Below are 20,204 nucleotides of genomic sequence, written 5' to 3' on the forward strand. Positions count from 1 at the left end.
GAAGAAAAATGCGCGCAGATAGCTGGCACCTTGGACAAGCATGACAAGGGCATGAACGAGTTACGTGGGGAAGCCGCACGTACACTTGTGATCGTAGCAGGACTGAAAAACAAAGTCGAAGAACTAACTATAAATTTAGAAGACCGTAGCCAGAGAATAACTAAGTGCGAAGACGCAAACTTAGCGTTATTTCAGCGGACGGAAGATCTAATCGAACAGGGCCAATCATTTGCCGACACGGAAGTTCGCCTATTAGAACAATGCAAGGCGTATAATGGGCAAAATTCCGGCACAAAAGAAATAGCCAGTTGTAATCCCGACGGAATGGATGACATCCGAAAAGACTTGGAGATGTTGAAGGCTAGGTTGGAACCATCAGCGTCTAGCCAAGATTTTAACCTCCAATATCGCGAATACGAACCCCATGATAACCAGGGGATTCATAAGAATGGAGGCCTATCCCAAGCTGATACACACGGTTTCAAGTTTGAAAACAGAGATGGGTCGTCTACGTCATCAAATGCTATCCCGACATCGGTGGTACACGTCATTAAGATGTCCGATGACAAGCCACCAAAGTTCGATGCCCGTGGGCATATCACCCCGAAAGGTTTCATCCGGGAAGTCGCCGGTTATATAAATGAGAATAAAATACCAGTAGAGCGACAACTGCGAACGGTCGAGAAATTCCTAGACGGAGCACCAGCTGTATGGTTCAGGGCTTTCTTGTATACTTTTGAAGATTTTGAAGGATTTCGGCGGGCTTTTCTCCAAAAGTTCTGGAGTATTCAGGAACAGCAGGAGTTAAGGCTGGAAGTATACTCCAGACGATATGCAACATCTTCACCCACGAAATTCTCTGATTACTTTGTGGCACAATTTCACAAGCTACGGGAGCTTGATAATCCAATGAGCGAAACAGAATTGATTAGCGCCATTGGAAAACAATTGCCATTCGAGGTCCAACGAATGATGATAGCGTCAAATGTCCAGACAGCTGTCGATGCGGAGGCTTTATTACGTCAATTAGACCTCACAACGCATCATTCGAACCCAAGACAAATTAGGAGCAGGGACCAGCAGGTGAATAATATCGAACGGACAATCGAACCGAAGACCACGAGTACAAAGAACCAGGGAACTAGTACGGATCCGGAACCTCGTCGAGCATATAATACGGAGTGGAAGCCGCGACAATGGACGAGACCAAGGAATTTTGCGGAAGGCAACCGGCAAACCAACCAAGGGAACTTTCGAGCTGACAGGGGATACCGTGGATTCCAGAGAAGTAATTATAGGCCGTATCCAGCTAGGAATCAAGGGAACCCGAGATATTACCAGGGAGGATCTCGTCAGGAGAAGGATGACAGATACCAAGAGTCTAGGCGGTATATAGAAGAGCTGAACAAGAGAAAATGGAAGGAGGCGATCTATGATCGAGGCCGTGATGAGGAAGCGACAGGAGCGGAGAGCTTGCAGTTCCAAAGAGCAAGGAAAGGGGGCAGCGACCTGAACCCGAATGCACCGACGTTCGAATCTGAAGAACGGCTCGGGGCGAAAAAAAAAACGCCGAATTTTAACTGAAGAATGGATCATCGCAGAAGTCGATACATGGGTTGTGACCTCTGACGAATTAATTGACGATCCCGAAATCCAAATTTCAAAGGAAATTAAGAGACTACCAGTGATATATACTAGGATCAACCACGTGAGGGTTCGATCACTCATTGATACAGGCGCCAGCGTATCAGTAGTATCCCAAGTTCTGGTAAATGAACTACAATCCAAAGTAAACATCCCGATTATCCCAGTTTCAAATTTGAAGATTCGTGGAATTATCCCGGATAAATCCGTCATATGTAAGAACCAGGCATTATTGGACATCGAAATTGGAAATTCAAAATTTGCTCATACATTTATTATCATGAATAAAATCAACTATAACTTGATCCTAGGGGCCGATTTTATGACTGAATACCAGGCTGTGATTGATATGGGGGATAACTCTGTCAGATTTAAGCACAGGGAAGGTATTGAGGATACAACCATGAACCCTCAGTCAGAGATAGGACAACAGGGAGAAATTTGGAACACCGAAGTCGTGAATCCGCTTAGGACGGACGAAAGTGTCATGAGTGAGACGGATGATCATGTGACCTCTGATGATTATAAGCTCTTTGCGGCAGAATTACAGGAAGGTGAAGTCAACTGTGGGAAAGTTATAGCAGATAAAGTTAATGCAGCTGTAATAGGTCCCGAGGGGAAGGAAGATTTATTCAAAATTTTAACAAAGCATAGCGACACGTTTGGCTCAAAACCTGGAAAAATTGAAAACTTTGAATACGAATTAAACGTGAATGATTGGTCCCCGTATAAGAAGAAATTATATCCAATTGCCGAGAAATTCTATCCCCAAGTCCGCGAAGCTATTAGAGAAATGGAAGCAAGTGGATTGATTTCGAAGTCACCGACGCCATTTTTGAATCCTTTAGTGATAGTAAGGAAACCGGACGGATCAGTGCGCATTTGCCTTGATGCACGTGCTATCAACGAGAGATTAGTCCCAGAGTATGAGCAGGCCCCGCCTATTAAAGAGATTTTGAAGAGATTTACAGATATGGAATATTTTACCACTTTTGACCTGACGTCATCATTTCATCATATACTGTTGGAAGCTAAATCTAAGTTGTTGACGGGATTCTTATTCGATCAACAGACTTATGTCTTTAATTGTCTCCCGTTTGGTATTAAGAATGCGGGTTCGGTTCTCATTCGAGCTCTTGACCGCAATCTAAGTCCAAAGGTCAAAGAGGCGACTATCATGTATGTGGATGATATCTTGGTAGCTACAAGAACACTTTCGGAACACTTGGAAAATATTGATGAAGTCCTCACCGATTTAGGAAGGCATAACTTCAAGGTCAACCTATCGAAATCACATTTTTGTCAGAAGGAGGTGTTATTTTTGGGTCACCTTGTAGATGGAGATGGTGTGCGACCAAACCCAGTCAAAATTGAGGCCATTAGGATGTTTCCTAAGCCTACTAAAGTAAAACATGTTCGGCAGTTCCTTGGAATGTGTCAATTCTTCGCTGATCATTGCCCTGATTACACAACCGTAGTAGCACCGTTGCAGGACCTGCTTAAGAAAAATAATCGATGGAAGTGGGACCATACTTGTGATGAGGCGTTCGCTCAGACCAAGCAACGATTACTGCATAATGTTAAGCTCGGATACCCGGATTTCAGCCTCAAATTCATAATTCAAACAGATGCCTCAACCATAGGTATAGGAGCCGTGTTACTGCAGGAAAACCCCGATGATCCAAGCATAAAGACCTATATTGCCTTCATGAGCCGGAAATTGCGGAAGCATGAGATAAAGTACACTATCACGGAATTGGAAATGCTGTCTATCGTGAGCGCTTTGCAATATTGGAAGAAGATCGTGTATGGTTTTCAGATTGTTATTCGTACCGATCACAAAGCGCTGACGTTCATTATGAAGACCAATATGGCAAGCGAGAGGGTTAGCCGTTGGGCATTATTTATCCAGCAATTTGATCTAACAGTCGAACATTGCCCCGGGAAACTCAATATTTTGGCAGACACATTGAGTCGACATCCAAACCCGGAGGAAGTCGTAATCCACCAAATTGAGTTGATAGAAGAGGACCAGGAGGTCTTAAGGAATCTGAAGGACATCGGAGCAATACAGAAGAGAGATGGGTTCACTAACTTGATGATAGAGTTTTTTAACAAAACATTGCAGCCAAACAATCCACAGTATGACAGAGCCAGTAAATTATCAGCGAGCTACCATTATTTGAATGGGGTTCTTCACAAGTTTTTGGATGAGGAACACACGAAACTTCGCATAGTCATACCATCTGAAATGCAAGTACCGGTAGTCAACCATGTACACCGGGTCATTGGACACGGAGGTATAGGGAAGGTTTTGGCAACTATCCAAGAGACATTCGTGTGGGCCAAGATGAACCAAACAGTCCGAAATGTACTACGATCATGCGACGTCTGCCAAAGGATTAAACCTAATCCGTACTTACTTAAGCAATCTCCGCGCCCACTGTTACCTACTGAACCCCGCGAGATATTCGCAATGGACCTGTACGGACCACTCCCCAAGGCCCGTAGGGGAAATCAATTCATCCTTGTTAGTTTAGATGTATTCTCTAAATTGGTAGCCTTGTATCCGCTACAAAAGGCAAATTATAAAACTGTACTACGAGGAATTACTTCACATATCATTCCACAGATGGGGAAGCCTAAGAAGATCCTTACTGATCATGGTAGTCAGTTCACATCTGCTGCGTTTGCAAATCAATTACGACAGCTAGACATTCAGCATGTACTTAGTTCGATTCGCCATCCCGAATCGAATCCATCAGAGAGGATCATGCGAGAGATTGCAAAATTCTGCAGGATCTATTGTTCCGAGGCACATTGGCGGTGGATTGACGTGGTGCCCATTATAACTAAATGTATTAACACCACGATCCACGAAGCAACGGGCCAGATACCGGAAGTGGTTCACTTTAACAGATATCCGGCCAGGCCGTGGCATAATGCAGTAGCATGTCCTGCAGATCCACGCGTATCCAGCGAAATTTGTATCAGAAAGACACGGGAACATTTGGAGGCACAAGCAGAACGACGATTGAGAAGGCTGAGGAATAAGCGATTCCACCGTCCGTTGAGGGTTGGCGAGCTCGTTCTAGTAAAGAAGCCTAGTGTGTCTAATCCAGAGCAGAAGGTGTACCACAAGTTTTGTAAATTGTTCGTGGGCCCTTTCAAGATTATACAAACTTATGACAACAATGCTTACAAAGTTCAGAGCTTGGATGGAAGTTCAGAGAACATCTATAACGCTGCAAATTTAAAGCTTTACCACACGCCAGCAGACCACAGGGAAGCAGAGGATGAACGAGAGGAAGCAGATGACGAGCCGGAAGAAGATGATGTCGAAGAAGAGGATGAAGAAGATGACGGAAGGGAAGAAGAAGTCCAAGTAATCCATACACCAATTGAAGCAAGGCCATGTCCAGAGTGTGGAGAGATAGACAGAGACGTGCAGGAATTTGTCAATGCGATCCATGAAATCGAAAGACAGAACGAGGAGTTAAGGTTCAGGAACCAGATGTTGAGAGACGAAATCAACAGCCGTCGCAGAACAGAGGATCCGATGTCAAATCATGATAGTGATGATATGGACACATCATAAAAAGAAATCTCATGATACTCACTAGATTTTTTTTTACCTGGGCAAGAGGAAGATGAACCCGAGTGACTTAGGCCCATAGTCAGTCATGATTTGATCGGTAAAATAATATGGTACATTTATTGAAATACAGAGGAGTGTATTTGAAAATATTCCGTTTAGGTAATGTCGAAATCAGAGCGAAGGAAGGACGACAGACTGGAGCCTGACGGATTAGCTCAACCCGACAACTTTTAGCTACTTCACAGCAGGGAATATCATTAGTTGGCGTACAAGGAAATACAGAGTCCACAAATAAGTCTTGGTCAGAAAGAGGAAGGGGGAGAGTCATACAAAGAAAACTCACCACATGAGTAAGACCTTGGGATATTTTTGGTAGGACGTAAATTCCATGACCTCATGGAAAAGTACAGCGGCTGAGTGTACGTTCGCTAGCCTAAGTTCGAGCAGGTGGAGATTTAAATCACGTGACCGCTTGCCGGCCAATAGTAAAAATTTGATGGGAGACTCAGTGATACCATCTTAAGGAATGATGGATGAGATATTTTCGTAACCACAAAAGTAATCAGTAATAAATTAATATGAGTACGCGGATGGATGTAATGAATTTATTAGAGGTCACGCATGGAAAAATAATCAATACTTATTGGCAAATTAAATAAATTGAAGGCTGGATTTCTTGGAAACCGGACAGCTTGAATCTCATTGGCGGAACGAAGACCACGTTGTCAGGGACGCTTACAAAGGCGCGAAATGTGAGGAGCGAAATCCACCCATATCTCCTAAATCTATGATCACCGGGAGTTCATATTTTATCCAGTAGATATGCTAGCGGAGTGGATTAATTTGATGTAAATTTTAACTTCCAATTCGGAGTGCAAGTACCGATATTAAAAATCCACCCCCTCCCTAAGGAGTATGACGTCAACGAATCCGCGGGAAAAAGGCTTCATCCATATATACGGGGCAAGGGATCCTCGCCAGCACACTTGTCTTGAATCGTTGGAGCTGAATTGACGGTTGCCAGCACACGTGAATTGAATATCGGGAGCTGAACTGTTGGTCGCCGGTAACTTAGAAGTCTACGGACGTACAGTCATTTAATGGCGCGAGCATCCGCCAGTGTTGGTAAAATGTGATCGCGCTCAAGCAACAGGAATTAGAAAATGGTAACGTAGGACAGTGTCTGTCATTTGTGAATATCAGTGACGTAAAGTAATTACCCTGCAAGAGAGTAGTATAAATTATATCACCATAAGTACGTGCATAACAGACTGTGTGACGAACAAGTACTTTAAGGAAGTAGTAGCCTGTACTTAGCTATACCGAACCGATGTTATGAACACGTCAAGAATGCCGTATAAATCGGGCGTATCGCGACGGGCGTAATAGTTGACACCTCGTCGTACGTGTCCAGGTCCATTGTGCGGTAGGTGGACGAAGATTAAATAGTGTAAATATATTAAATTCTTGGGTCTAGGATAGAAATTTGTTGTATCCAATTTAAAGTATACAGTGTTAACGTAGTAAATGGTGAAGGTTTGTGGTAGTCAAGATATGAGTGTAAAATGATAATGTGCCAGGAAATCTTTTGTGAAACTACGCCATCAAGGATGGAGGAGTAAAACGCAGAGAGGGGCCGGATGGAGCCTCTCGTCTGCAAAGCTGCAATGGAATACCGATAACTAAGATGAGTACTAAACTGTAAAATATATTTGGGAAATGTTATCGTGATGGGAAAAATGGGAATAACTTGATTATACTTGGTTACCTTCTGTAACAAGATGGGTCGCTTAACGACCCCATCCTAAATTTGTAGCACGGACAGTAGTAAATCATAATAATGTAAATAATCGGGTCTTTTATGTATTCAGTTTGTTGGAGATGTAAATTTGTATATATAGTGTAGTACGTTAAGTCATGCATGCATTCATATTTTCTTTGTAGTCGATAATTTTCTTTACATTTGATTTTGGTTATGCTAGTTAAATAAGACCCGATATGTGCTTTTATGTTTTGTCATTTTAACGAGCCATGTAATGACATGGAAGGAAAATCCAGCTTCGCCATACCAAGTGTGTTTTGTTGAAATTAATATGGTCATATTTTCAAAGTGAAGTTGTTAAATTTGTGAGATGCGATTAATATAAATATGTCCAAGTAAATCATATCTGGAGTGTTTAATGCCAGAATAATTTGAGTTTGTACAAGGGGTTATGCGTTAAACATATTACGAGTGGACTACCGAGTAACAGGCGAATTATTATTTTTTTAATAATAATAATAATAAATAAATAATATAACTACTTTTTTGTGAAGATATTTTTTTAAATATGTTTTGAAGATAATAATAATTCATGTGATCAAGTGTTGAGTTTATTGGGAATCATTTAATGACGGGAGGTCGTTTTTAATTCGGAATTAAAGTGCGTGATAATTTAATTTGATCAATTAATAATATTGAAAGGTAGATCGGTGCTAATAATCCGTACATGTTAATGAACGTGTGGTTTAAATTACGGTCCAATATTTTTTACGTATAAATGTCGCGTTTTAAAGTTGCGATTCATTAGCCGGAAAATGTAGTGCTAATATTACGAGACCATGATTGTCAAAATTTGGTAAATATAATTTCAAGATGTTACGATTATTTGTGGAGAATGAACTAAAGCGTAGATCAAAATGAAATAGAATATGTGAAAGAATCTGCAGTCAGATAATAAAAGGTCGTACGATGTCAGAAATGAATAAATAAGTCAGTTGATAATTCTGTGAGAAATAAATGAATCGAGATAGAGAGGAAGATAAATTCCGTACGAGAGACACTTAGGATATTGATATGAGTGTAAAATGTACGGGCAGTGTCACAGAGAAATACTGAGTTACGCAGCGGGTAGAATTCGAACCCGTGACAGCATGTACGAAATAAATAGATTGCACAGCTATTCGTTGAGATACAACGGATCTAAGGATAATGAGAGTTCAGATTCCACATAAATGGTCGTATATTGTATTCATTGTAATAACGAGCGAGGACAATCATGATGTCGTGATAATAATAATAATAAATATTGCAGATAAAGGATTGGACCGCCTTAATTAAATGAGCGTTGATAAAGATGTTAAACGGGAATCTAAATGATAATATGCAACTGATAATAATAATAATAATGTAAGGAAGATGTTAAATCATCGCGATCAGATTAATAATAATTGTCATAATAATAACTGTAATGATGTCGTTGGTTGATCAGTGAAATATTTGTAATTGCGACCGATATCTTAATATATATTTTGGCGCAAGTGACCGGTTCATTAATAATAATAACCTCTTAAGTGACGTGAATAATAATAATAATAATATCTTGAGTCACCTATTCATTAATAATAATAATAACCACGAGAGGGATATAAGAATAATAATAACAGTAATAACCATTTGCGTTTGCATCCCGCATAATAATGATGATATTAATCAAACGTGACAGTGCCAGGAACCGTTGAATAATAATAATAATAATAATAATTTCATGAATATTGTGACGATCGTGGATTAAATTGTTTGGTGACAACATCCCTCTATTCGTATGTTTGAATAATGAGAATGATAATATTAGAGTCATTTTGTTTACCGCGTTATCGTACGGTTTCCGCATGGGACGATGTTACGGTAATACTTGCGTGTTTGTTTACTTCGCTCGCGATGCGAGGGGGGCCATGGCCACGGTATTTCCCACCGCTTCTCGTTATCTCATCTGTGTCAGTAGTCTACTGAGGCTAACTGGTGACAATTCAGATCACATGTAAATAATATGTAAATGCTAATTCAGTGGTATGGCATCAGCTGGATATCGTAAGATAGGAACTGTCCGTGGAATCCAGTTTTCGCATTTCACGAGAAACATTACCCAGTCCGAGTACCGGTCTCGGAAAAATGTATATAGCCGGAGTACGTCATCTTAGTTAAATCGGGAAGCCGACCGTAACATGGGTTATGCTCGGGCTCCCGATAGAAGGAAGCTATATCCTTGAGTAACGGTTATACCTCCAAAATGTCATTTTATTTCAGAAGCAACGCAGCAAGATATTGATACCACTTGCGGTATGGCAAGTGATTTATATATGTAACATGTGTGTAAATTCAAATATTGTTGCCACGTGTATCAAAGTTATACGTCAAATGGCGTAATAAACCGCTCCTTCTGGCAAATTATTTCAAAGGAAACCACTCTCATAATCTTTTTATTGTAGTTAGATAATGCCCTTTTTAAAGTAATAGTCACTTCCTAGTCCTATCATGGAGTCCTTAAATTCAAGTTACAATCGAGCCTTCCCCCTTTTTAATTTTAAGTTGCTCCGTTCATCCCCGTGTTCTATTATGCCGTTATATTTATATTTTGATGAATTAAATAATGAACCGACACCCCTGAGATAAATGCTAGTCTGGGACTCGGGAGGTGGACGGGTGCAATATACAGAAAATTTATAATGATGATGTTTCTGTTTGAGACAGACCTAACAGCTAGGTCATCGGTCCCTAATGGTACGAGGCGTAACGAAATGAAACGATAATTAAAACTTCAAAACGTATCCACTGAGTAAAAAATGAAATGAATGATGATGAAAAAATGACCATGAATCCAAAACAATTTTTGGATTCAGTTCACAATGCCTTCTTTCCTCAGATCATGCTTGTTTTAGAAAAGGGGTCCAGAATCAAGTCACCTGCTCCTCATAATAGTACTAATCACTGGTACATTGTGTACCTAGTATCTTCTTTTTCTTCTTATTATTCTTTTCCTACCGCTGGTCCCACACCTATGGGGTGGTGGGTGCGAACTACGGCGCACATGTGGATTTGGCCCTATTTTACGGCCGGATGCCCTTCCTGACACCAACCCTATACGGAGGGATGTAATCATTATTGGGTGTTTCTGTGGTGGTTGGTAGTGTTGTGTGAATATGAAGAGGAGAGTGTTGAGGCGGACACAAACACCCAGTCCCCGAGCCAGAAGAATTAATCAGACGCGATTAAAATCCCCGTCCCGGCCGGGAATCGAACCCGGGAACCTCTGAACCGAAGGCCAGTACGCTGACCATTCAGCCAAAGAGTCCGACCATGGTGTTCCTCCTATAGTGCTGCTAATTACAGGTAAGGAACACTCATTGTGTTCCTCGTATGGTAGTACTGATCACAGGTATTTCACATGCATAGTTTGTCACACATAATGGACTCACTTGCAGGCAACCCAGACCAGTAGCGGCACTAAGAGGCTCGGGACAACCCGTAATAATTGAAAATGGGCCTCTCCTTTCCTGATAAGGAAAGTTACAATTTTATTTCGTTGTACAACGTTGTATATCATTACAATGAACAACAACGCAACGACGATAATACTAATAATAAACTTGTATGACGCTTTTTGAAGCACCGATCCTCTCATTCGTAGTTTTTCTTTTAGCTCAGATTTTGTTAAAAATCTGAAAGAAAATGTCCGCGATTCTCGTAAGATTACCGTTCCCGGTTCCAATACTTCCCTGCTAATGAACATAAGAAAGCAATTTGCAGGACAATCAACCCGCTGTCTCTGGAGTGCGTTGACAGGACCAGACAGCTCACGAACGCTCTGACATAAGTGGAATGAAGCTGATAATGTTCTTTTTACCACTTAGTCCGATTTCGGATGTGAACTGGGGAGTGGAGTGTTGCCATGAGATTCACACAAGTTTTTAGGTCAGTATGCCGAGAGGTATGCAGAGGTAAACTGGATGAAACTACCCAGTAGTGAACTGTTTGGGCAGAATGATACCGGCAAACATGCATCGCCTACGCTTTAAAAATGTTCATATAGCACTGGACCTTTTAGGCTTATTGTATTCACTCTTGTGTGTATTTGTGATGTTGTTACGTATCCGGATGAAGAGGGATGAAGTACAACAGATAGCCTACTAATATCCATCCCACGGGCAAGAGGAATTTGCCATTATTCGCTATGATCTTTCGGAAATCGAACTCAAGACCAGTTTTCTCGTCACTCGACTACAAAGCTTCCGCTTTGACCTTCAAAATCTGCGTATGACCGACCAGGAATCTAAACCGCGGTTCAGCGTTAAAACGACAGTGACTAACTGCTTCACTAACGGAGATCACTCGAACAACAAGCAACAACAATAACATTAATAACAAAAATGGCAATATGATATTTAACTCAATACTAATGACATCCGTAAATGAGACTTTAATCCACTACAATAACTGATTATGGTAACCAAAGCAAGCTTACCGTCACAATATTAAATAATCTCGTTCCTAAGACCAAATAATTTACTACTAATTAGAACTCAGCCGTCTAACGTAGGCCTACTTAGCTGCACTGACTGCCGAGAGTTATAAACAGACTCGAAAGGTCAGTATTTAGAGTTAGTCAAGGGGGATGTCATTGTTATCGCAACTTCGCTTGCTACTGAGTTACAGAACTGGCTAATTACTTCAAAAGCCATGTTGATTGTTGTGAGTGGCAGCAAGGGACGGTTATTATTGGAACAGGTTGAAAAACCCACATCCTTTCAGAAGTAACTACCATACTCCTATTAACGAAAGAATGTCTGCACCACGACGGACTAAGTTTGAAATAAGTCTCTGTAACACAAATAATACTGCGTTTTGTGCTGTAGATTTTTTAATATTTAAAATCATCCTTCAGGTACTGAATTAAGAAACGGTCAAGGCCCCTCAAACGCCATGGGACTCCCCGCCCCGTGGGTCTGCGTTGTCCATATCGTCGACACTAACTCAGACCATGGTGTTCCTCATACAAGGACAGCACTCGCCAGCAACGCAGACCCATGGTGTTCGTCACATAATGGAACTAATCACGGGCCAAGTATACTCCTGGTGCCGCTCACCTAGCGGTACTAATAATAGGCAATGCAAACCCATGGCGTACCACACATTATGGTACCACCCACAGGCAACAAATATCCAAGTTGATAACGAAATTCCCTTCCATTTGAGCTGAACTGATCTTTATACGGAAGGTAATGTTGGTTTCCTCTCCGGAGAAGATTTTGCAGATTTTTCCTGCCTCTTAGACATCCTAGTCGAATTCTATACGCAAGTATTGGACGAAATAAGACCGTAATTAATAAAATGCTGCGTTTGTCATTTCACATCAACTACGTTATTAAGTACATTATTCTAACCTGCCACAATTCTACTTGCCTGGTATTAACAAAACAGATTTACAATCCCACAGAAAAAGGAAACATGCCTTAATTATATCCCTAAATGTAACACTAGTGATTTTAACAATACGGTAGTGGTAATACGCAAATCACAAAATAAGCCATGACTGTGTAGTGCCAACGTGCCATTATGTGACAAACACCATGGATCTGCGTTGCTGGCGAGTGCTGTCCTTGTGTGAGGAACACCACGGTCTGAGTTAGTGGCGACGATAGGGACAACGCAGACCCCGAGGGACGGGGAGCCCCATGGTTCTTGAGGGCCCCTCGACCGCTTCTTAATTCAGTACCCTTTGTACTCCTGTCAACCAGCACATCCTAGGCTTAAATCAAGAAAGAGCTTGTTGACAACCACTGAACACCACAGCAAGCAAGAATCTCAATGTGGCGGCAAAAACAACGACATTTGAGAGAATGGATGGTTCCAAAGGAAGAACTTCCCCCTGGACATTCTGAAAAGTGGACAACATGGAAGGCTCCCAATCGATTACGCTCCAGTACCACGAGATGCAAGACCAACCTATAGAAATGGGGCCTTCCTGTAGAGATAGTTTACTGCAAGTGTGGTACTAAGCAGGCTAACGATCATCTTCTACTGAGTCCTTCTTCTCCAGCCACTTGTACCATTAAAGACCTAATGAGGGCAACTCCAAATGCGCTTGTTCGTGGCCAATTTTTGGTCAGACAGGGCTTTAAATTTCTTCTGTTTAATTTGTCTCGTTTACTTTGTACTTTCTGACACGATAAATAATAAATAGTAAATGTAATACGTCGTACGGGCAAGCATGGTCCCTAAACTGTGTGGTTAGCAACACTGAACCCAACAGGCAGAAAATAACTATAAATCACTACCTTCAGTATTAAAAGGGAAGAAAGAGTAAGGTCGTACTCCTGGGAGTATAGCCTACTTGTATAACCTGGAATGATTTATTTTATCATACCTCCAAGTAGAAAATGTCCTCATAAGAATAACTGACGACAATGCATTGCATTGTAGGCTGTATGCTCATTGAAGCGAAGTATATACCACATATCCGTCCTTTCTCGAACGGATGTTCCACATTAACTACTGCTACACCGCACACCCATGCGAACAACCTCATTTTCGGGTCGTTCATACGGCCAGAAACGGGCGTAACGTCCTCCGGCAATCAACTCTCACCAGTCGTGAGGTGCTTCGAGGTCAATTCACGTTTAACAATAATAGTAATGAATATTTACGTTCCACGAACTACATTTATATATTTAGGTGACGCCAAGGAGCTGGAATTTTTCTCGTAGGAGTTTTTACGTGACACTAAGGATAACGACACGAGAACCTTCAAATACTACCGCACTGAGCCAGGATAGAACCCACTAACATGAGCTTGGAAAGACAGCGCTGTACCGTATGAGCTATTCAGTCCAGCATAATTCACATTTGGGTAGGTGTATGCTCCAAGTTTAAATTGAAACTGTTCACAATTTGAATGATATGACTTACCTAGGCAAGAAGCCACTACAGATGCGAACACTACTACTTGGAGGAACATCTTGGCAGTTCTCAGAGCTACTACTGCTGTAACAAGCGCAGTTCTGCGTTTATATCTTATGAATGTGCAATATCATTGGTCAAGTGCATCCGGTATTCTGTAGGAGTGATTAAGATATCAAGGAGTATTGTTTGGCGATATCTACCCTTGAAAAGAGTAGATAAACGTCTAGATCGTCACGAATATGAAGATTCAATTTCCTGAAGTTACTGATATTGAAACTGGTTAATTACCAAAATGAAACTCATGATGCCAACATTACGCTTTTAGAATAATGGAGTTTTGCGGTAGATCGCTTCAGGGATCATATACATGCAAATATCACCATCATCGGTATTAATTACTTAATCTATACTAATATAATTATAAAGTGCTAAAGTTTGTTTCTAAGCAATGGCTGATCTCAGAAGCTACAGGACCGATTCTAAAATTTATTTTATTAATGTAAATATTCATTATCCCTGAGGGAAATGGGCTGTATTTTATTTTCAAAACAATTCGAGGGGGAACGGGGGGAGATATAAAAATACTAGGCTAATATAGGTGAAATATTGAATTGTCGTACAATGACGAGACAAAGTTCAATTTGAGCCCTTTGACGCAATGAACAAAACTCGGTAAACCCTATGGACCTGAAAACCATGTTTAAAGGCCCTAAAACCAACCGTTATCGAGATATTGGCACCACACTAGCCCTGCTCTAGGAATCGGCTAAGGAAATGGTCTCCCGTAAACTTGGCAACGTCAGCTCCAGTACTTGGTACTTGGAAAATCCACTTAAAGGGGGGAAATAAGTTAATAAAAAAGCGGGTGAGTTTTGAAAATGAGGTTCTTCAACCGCCTTTCCCATACCTGTGGGTTCGCGGGTGCAAACTGTGTCGCACATGTGGATTTGACCCTGTTTTACGGCTTGATACCATTTCTGACGCCAACCCCCTGTGTAGGGATGTAATTACTATTGCGTTTTCCTGTTGTGGTTGGTAAAGTGCTGTGTTGAGTGAATATGAAGAGGAGAGTGTTGGGCAAGCACAAACAAACACAAACAAGCTGTCCTCGAGCCAGATGATTTAATCGCACGCGATTTAAATTCCCGACCCAGTCTGGAATCGAACCCGGAACCCTGTGAACCGAAGGCCTCAACTCTGATCACTTAGCCAAGGAGTGGGTCAATTTTTAAACTGAGTATATCTCATAACTTAACATGTTACGGACGTGAAAATTCGTATTTTTATTCCCCTTTAAAAGTAAAGAAACACGTACTTTCTGTTTTCGGAAAATGAACTTAAGCTGGAGATCGAAAATAAGTGAAGAAGGAGTTGAAATCCTCTTTATGAGGCCACTTATATTTCAGAAACCAAGAAGTTACAGACGTGATAATTGGAATTTGGAATCTCCTTTAGAAATAAAGAACCATATTTTTGTACTTGAAGGAAGACGTCTCACGTGTAGAGTTCCATGTCGTATGTTCCAGATTTAGCGCTGCCAGTAGCCTGGTCATCTTAGCCCCAAAATGCAGAGCCACAAACGTGGTTTACAAAGATGTTCTGGGGTAAATGAAATGCAATTTTTCGGCGAGTTTTTATACTTATACTTAGTACAGTACCGAGGAACAATTAATTTTTATCAAGTTACCAAATCCTCGCGAGCAAAGCCGTGGGTAACAGCTAGTAACTATTATACAGGAAGTTTCACTTTCCTACAGTACTCTGACCAACTCTACGGTAACCAATATTTCACCTTCAGTCCGGAATTGGGTGAATCCTAATTTCCATTGATGTGTCACATATATTAATCTGGGAGGATTTGCGTTAATAGCTTAGTTGCTGGCTTCTTACCTGGAAAGCTGGGGTGGGAGTCCCGGTCGATCCTGCCTTGAGATCTTTATAAAAGAATTCGTGGTGTCAGGAAGGACATACGGCTTTAAAATCCGGAAAAAGAATGTACCTGAGTGACTCCAGCGACTCCTGAAATAACTTAGAAAGCTGAAGGAAATTTCGTTTATATGTCACAAAAATAGGTCCGAACATAATATCTTGCTATTAATTTGATTTTTCTTTCTTTCTTTCTTAATCTGTTTACCCTCCAGGGTTAGTTTTTACCTCGGACGTAAAGAGGAATCCAACCTCTACCGCCTCAAGGGCAGTGTCCTGGAGCGTCAGACATCGGGTTGGCGGATATAACTGGGGAGGATGGCCAGTACCACGTCCAGGCGTCCGCACCTGCTATGCTGAACAGGGGCCTTATTGGAAGATGGGATGATCGGAAGTGATAGACAAGGAAGAGGGAAGGAAGCGGCTGTGGCCTTAAGTTAGGTACCATTCTGGCATTTGTCTGGAGGAAAAGTGGGAAACCACTTCGATGATGGCTGAGGTGCGAATCGAAACCCCCTCTACTCATTTGACCTCTCGAGGCTGAGTGGACCCCGCTCCAGCCCTCGTGCCACATTTCAAATTTCGTGGCTGTGGCGGGAATCGAACCCGGGCCTCCAGGGGTGGCAGCTAATCACGCTAACAACTACTCCACAGAGACGACAATTTAACTTTACTGTATAATACTTTGCGACATGCTGTATGGACATGAGTGTCATCAAGTTTGTCATCACAGACCTATTTTAACGTGTTTTCTCTCTCTTAGATGTCTTTGTCAGTGTTTAAATTATGCCAGATTTCTTAAACTGTGTGACTGAAGATAGTCTGAGTTCACCGAAACAAGTCCCATATGCAAATGTTGTGATGATAATATAACTAAGTATTAAAGAAATAAACTTGACCCCCCGTGGATCAGGCGGCAACGTGTCGGCCTCTCACCGCTGGGTTCCGTGGTTCAAATCTCGGTCACTCTATGTGAGTTTTTTTGCAGAGCAAGACGGAGGCGGATAGGTTTTTCTACGGGTACTCCGGTTTTCCCTGTCACATTTCATTCCAGCAAAACTCTCCAACATCATTTCAGTTCATCTGTCATTCATTAATCATTGCCCCAGAGGAGTGCAACAGGCTTCGGCACCTGGCACAATTCCTATCCTCGCCGCTGGATGGGGCTTCATCCATTCCATTCCTTACCCGTTTGAATGACTGCAATTAGGCTGTGGATTTGATTGATCATGGACATATACTTATATCTGTCATTGGCCTTGTATTGAACAGGTGGACCCATTTTACATTATCAAGTATTACAACTGTCAGTACGGATCTTCATGAAACTTTTATCGCATGATATTAGGGCACTTTCGTAAGAATCCAGCGATATTAATTCTTTATAACCTCCATTCTGTCTTGCATACGGCGTTGTTGATCCTATTCGTCAATCCATCTATCCTTTCTGCACAATATAATCTGTGAAATTTGAAATTGCGTAGCATCACATAATTTCTCTGAACTGAAAGTCCGGCTCCATGGCTAAACGGTTAGCGTGATGGCCTTTGGTCACTGAAGTCGCCGATTCAATTCCCGGCAGGGTCGGGATTTTTAACCATCATTGGTTAATTTCGCTGACACGGGGAGGATGTATTTGTCGTTTTCATCATCATTACCTACGGGCGTCAAATCCAAAGACATGCACCAGGCGAGCCGAACTTTTCCTCGGACACTCCCGGCACTAAAAGCCACACGCCATTTCCATTCCATTTTCTGAACTGAAAATGGAAAAATAAAATAAAATGCATACCAAATGACTGAGAATTACCTTTGTCTTAATTTGAATCCCGAAGTGGAGGACTATGGGAGAAAATTTTTGCAACATTCTTGGGATCAGTTAAGCGAGCATACCTCGAGCGCGCTGCGCCACCATTTCATCAACTGCTTTGTGAGAATATTGTAACCGCAGCATTATGATTTTATTAGTCGAGACAGAAAAGACGTAAATGATACATCTGTAAAGATGTGGTCACGTCGCCCTGAGATTAACTCAGTCTACACCCAAAGCACCGCGTGAATTCCTGGGCTCAAAGGCAGCGGGAATGGCGCTGGTCACTCATTCCTAGGCTTAAAGAAACTGTTTGATTTAAAATAGGTACGCAGTGTGGAAGTACTCAATAAATGATGATTTGCACATTGCGATTTCTCACATTATATGACACGGTATGTACTGTAGACCAATGTCAGACACACAACAACGCTTAGTTATTTAGCGTATGTTTTAGTGGCGATGAATATGAAATGGCGCATGGCTTTTGGTGCTGAGAGTGTCCGATGTCATGTTCGGTTCGCTGGGTGCAGGTCTTTTGAGTTGACTCCCGTAAGTGACCTGCGCGTCGTGATGAGGATGAAATGATGATGAAGACGGCTTATACACGCAGTCTCCGTCTCCGTGCCAGCGAAATTAACCAGAGGTGCTTAAAATTCCCAACCCTGCCGGGAATTGAACTCGGGTCCCCTGTGACCAAAGGCCAGCACGCTTATCATTTTGCCATGGAGCCGGGTTTAGCGCCGGTAATATCCAAGGGCATGCTCGATCATTTGGTGCAGGTCATTTTATTTCACCTGCGTGGCTGAGTGTGAGATGATGATAATGAAATAGGGTAAGTGTGGATCCCGGTGTCGATACATTGCCTACTCTAGTCCAGTAACAGCAAGGTCTGCTCATGGCTTCCATCCGACGAAGAAATCACTTTAACAGCTCCGTATGACCACAGTTAATATGACCACTAGCGACAGGTATGGACTAAACCTGGGATTTTTAATGATGATCAGGATGATGATGTTTGCTGAGTAGTGCGTCCCTCAGGATGTTTAGTAGAATAAGCCAATTGATTAACATGCATATAGGGAACGTCAACAGAACGGTAATAAGTGGTCTGAGATGGTAGTTGTTGGATATCTACACGAATGTCCGACTCGTTGGCTGAATGGTCAGCGTACTGGCCTTCGGTTCAGGGGGTCCCGGGTTCGATTCCCGGCCGGGTCGGCGATTTTAACCTTCATTGGTTAATTCCAATGGCCCGGGGGCTGGGTGTTTGTGCTGTCCCCAAGATCCCTGCAACTCACACACCACATATAACACTATCCTCCACCACAATAACACGCAGTTACCTATACATGGCAGATGCCGCCCACCCTCATCGGAGGGTCTGCGTTACAAGGGCTGCACTCGGCTAGAAATAGCCACACGAAATTATTATTATCATTATTATTATTGTACCGGGCGGTACACCTCCACGCCGCTAATTTAAAATGTGCGCCAATTGAAACTCCTCTGCTGGAGGAAGTCTGAACTTTATTGACGGTATTAATTTTCAAGTTTCTCAGAAGATGTCACTACCTGGAAATTTTGGAGTTTTTGAACTGTGTCATTTTCGACGTATTTTTGTTTTGCTTGTAGTAAGAAGTGTGAACTTTCTCTTCTAGAGGACACTACTGAAGATCAACAATAGTGCACCCTAGTGCGGAGTGAAAGAACTTTTTTTTTTTTTTTGGAGAAATTTTTATTTCAAAAGTTTGTTTCTTGTTAAATTTCTTTCTGTTATTGTTTAAGTTGGCTGTATACCCCTCTCTTTCCCCTTGTTTTGTATTTAGCCAATCCCGAATTTCTTTAATTACTTTCTGACCAATCCGATGTACCTTCCCCCAACTGGGATATGTTGCTGTACCCTACCCAATAAAGTGATTGTGGGCGGGTGTTTTCTTCCCTAAAACGCCTCGAACTTTCCGCGAGAGTATATAAACTGCTGATTTTTGGGTCTCTGTGCCACTTCTGTTCCATCTTTCAGTGTGTAAAGTACATAGCAGGGGGCGGGAAGCGCCTCTTTCTCCGGCAGCGGTCAACAACAAGGTAATGGCCGATTAATTACTTCTTTTCTTGCTTGCTCAGCAGTTTAACTCTCGGGGCGGGTCCGAAGTTTTTCCATTATGTAACCTTCCTTAAAATGTAAAGGAACTTGTATCTATTCTATCTTTTAAACTACATATTGGGATAGAGAGTGCTTAACCCTCTCGAGCTCTCACTCATATTGTTTTGAGGTGAACTTATTTTCTCAACCTATTCTTCCTTAACATTATGTAAATTTGTTTCTTTTCTAAAGTCACCTCCGTAGTATGGGATTAGCCCTTGCATCAGTGGCCTAGAGCCAAATTAGGTTTTGAAACAAATACATTAGGAGTGCAGATCGCCTCCTCTCAAATTGTTATTTTAGAGGTCATGTAATTACCCTTTTTTGTATTTAATAGACCTCAGTAGGTTGGGTATGTTACCCC

The 20,204-nt window shown here is 41.8% G+C and overlaps 1 protein-coding gene across 1 annotated transcript in view; it reads right to left on the reverse strand.

Annotated features, from left to right (window-relative positions):
- Positions 1-14,105, reverse strand: part of LOC136872358 (uncharacterized) — a 45,253-nt gene extending 31,148 nt beyond the window's left edge. The window contains exon 1 of the mRNA XM_067146169.2: positions 13,968-14,105. Coding sequence (XP_067002270.2) covers positions 13,968-14,016 — 49 coding nt within the window. The 5' untranslated portion in view covers positions 14,017-14,105. The remainder of the gene's footprint in view (positions 1-13,967) is intronic.
- Positions 14,106-20,204: the final 6,099 nt, after the last annotated feature.

Source organism: Anabrus simplex, chromosome 4, assembly GCF_040414725.1.
Source record: "Anabrus simplex isolate iqAnaSimp1 chromosome 4, ASM4041472v1, whole genome shotgun sequence".
NCBI classification, from domain to species: Eukaryota; Metazoa; Arthropoda; class Insecta; order Orthoptera; family Tettigoniidae; genus Anabrus; species Anabrus simplex.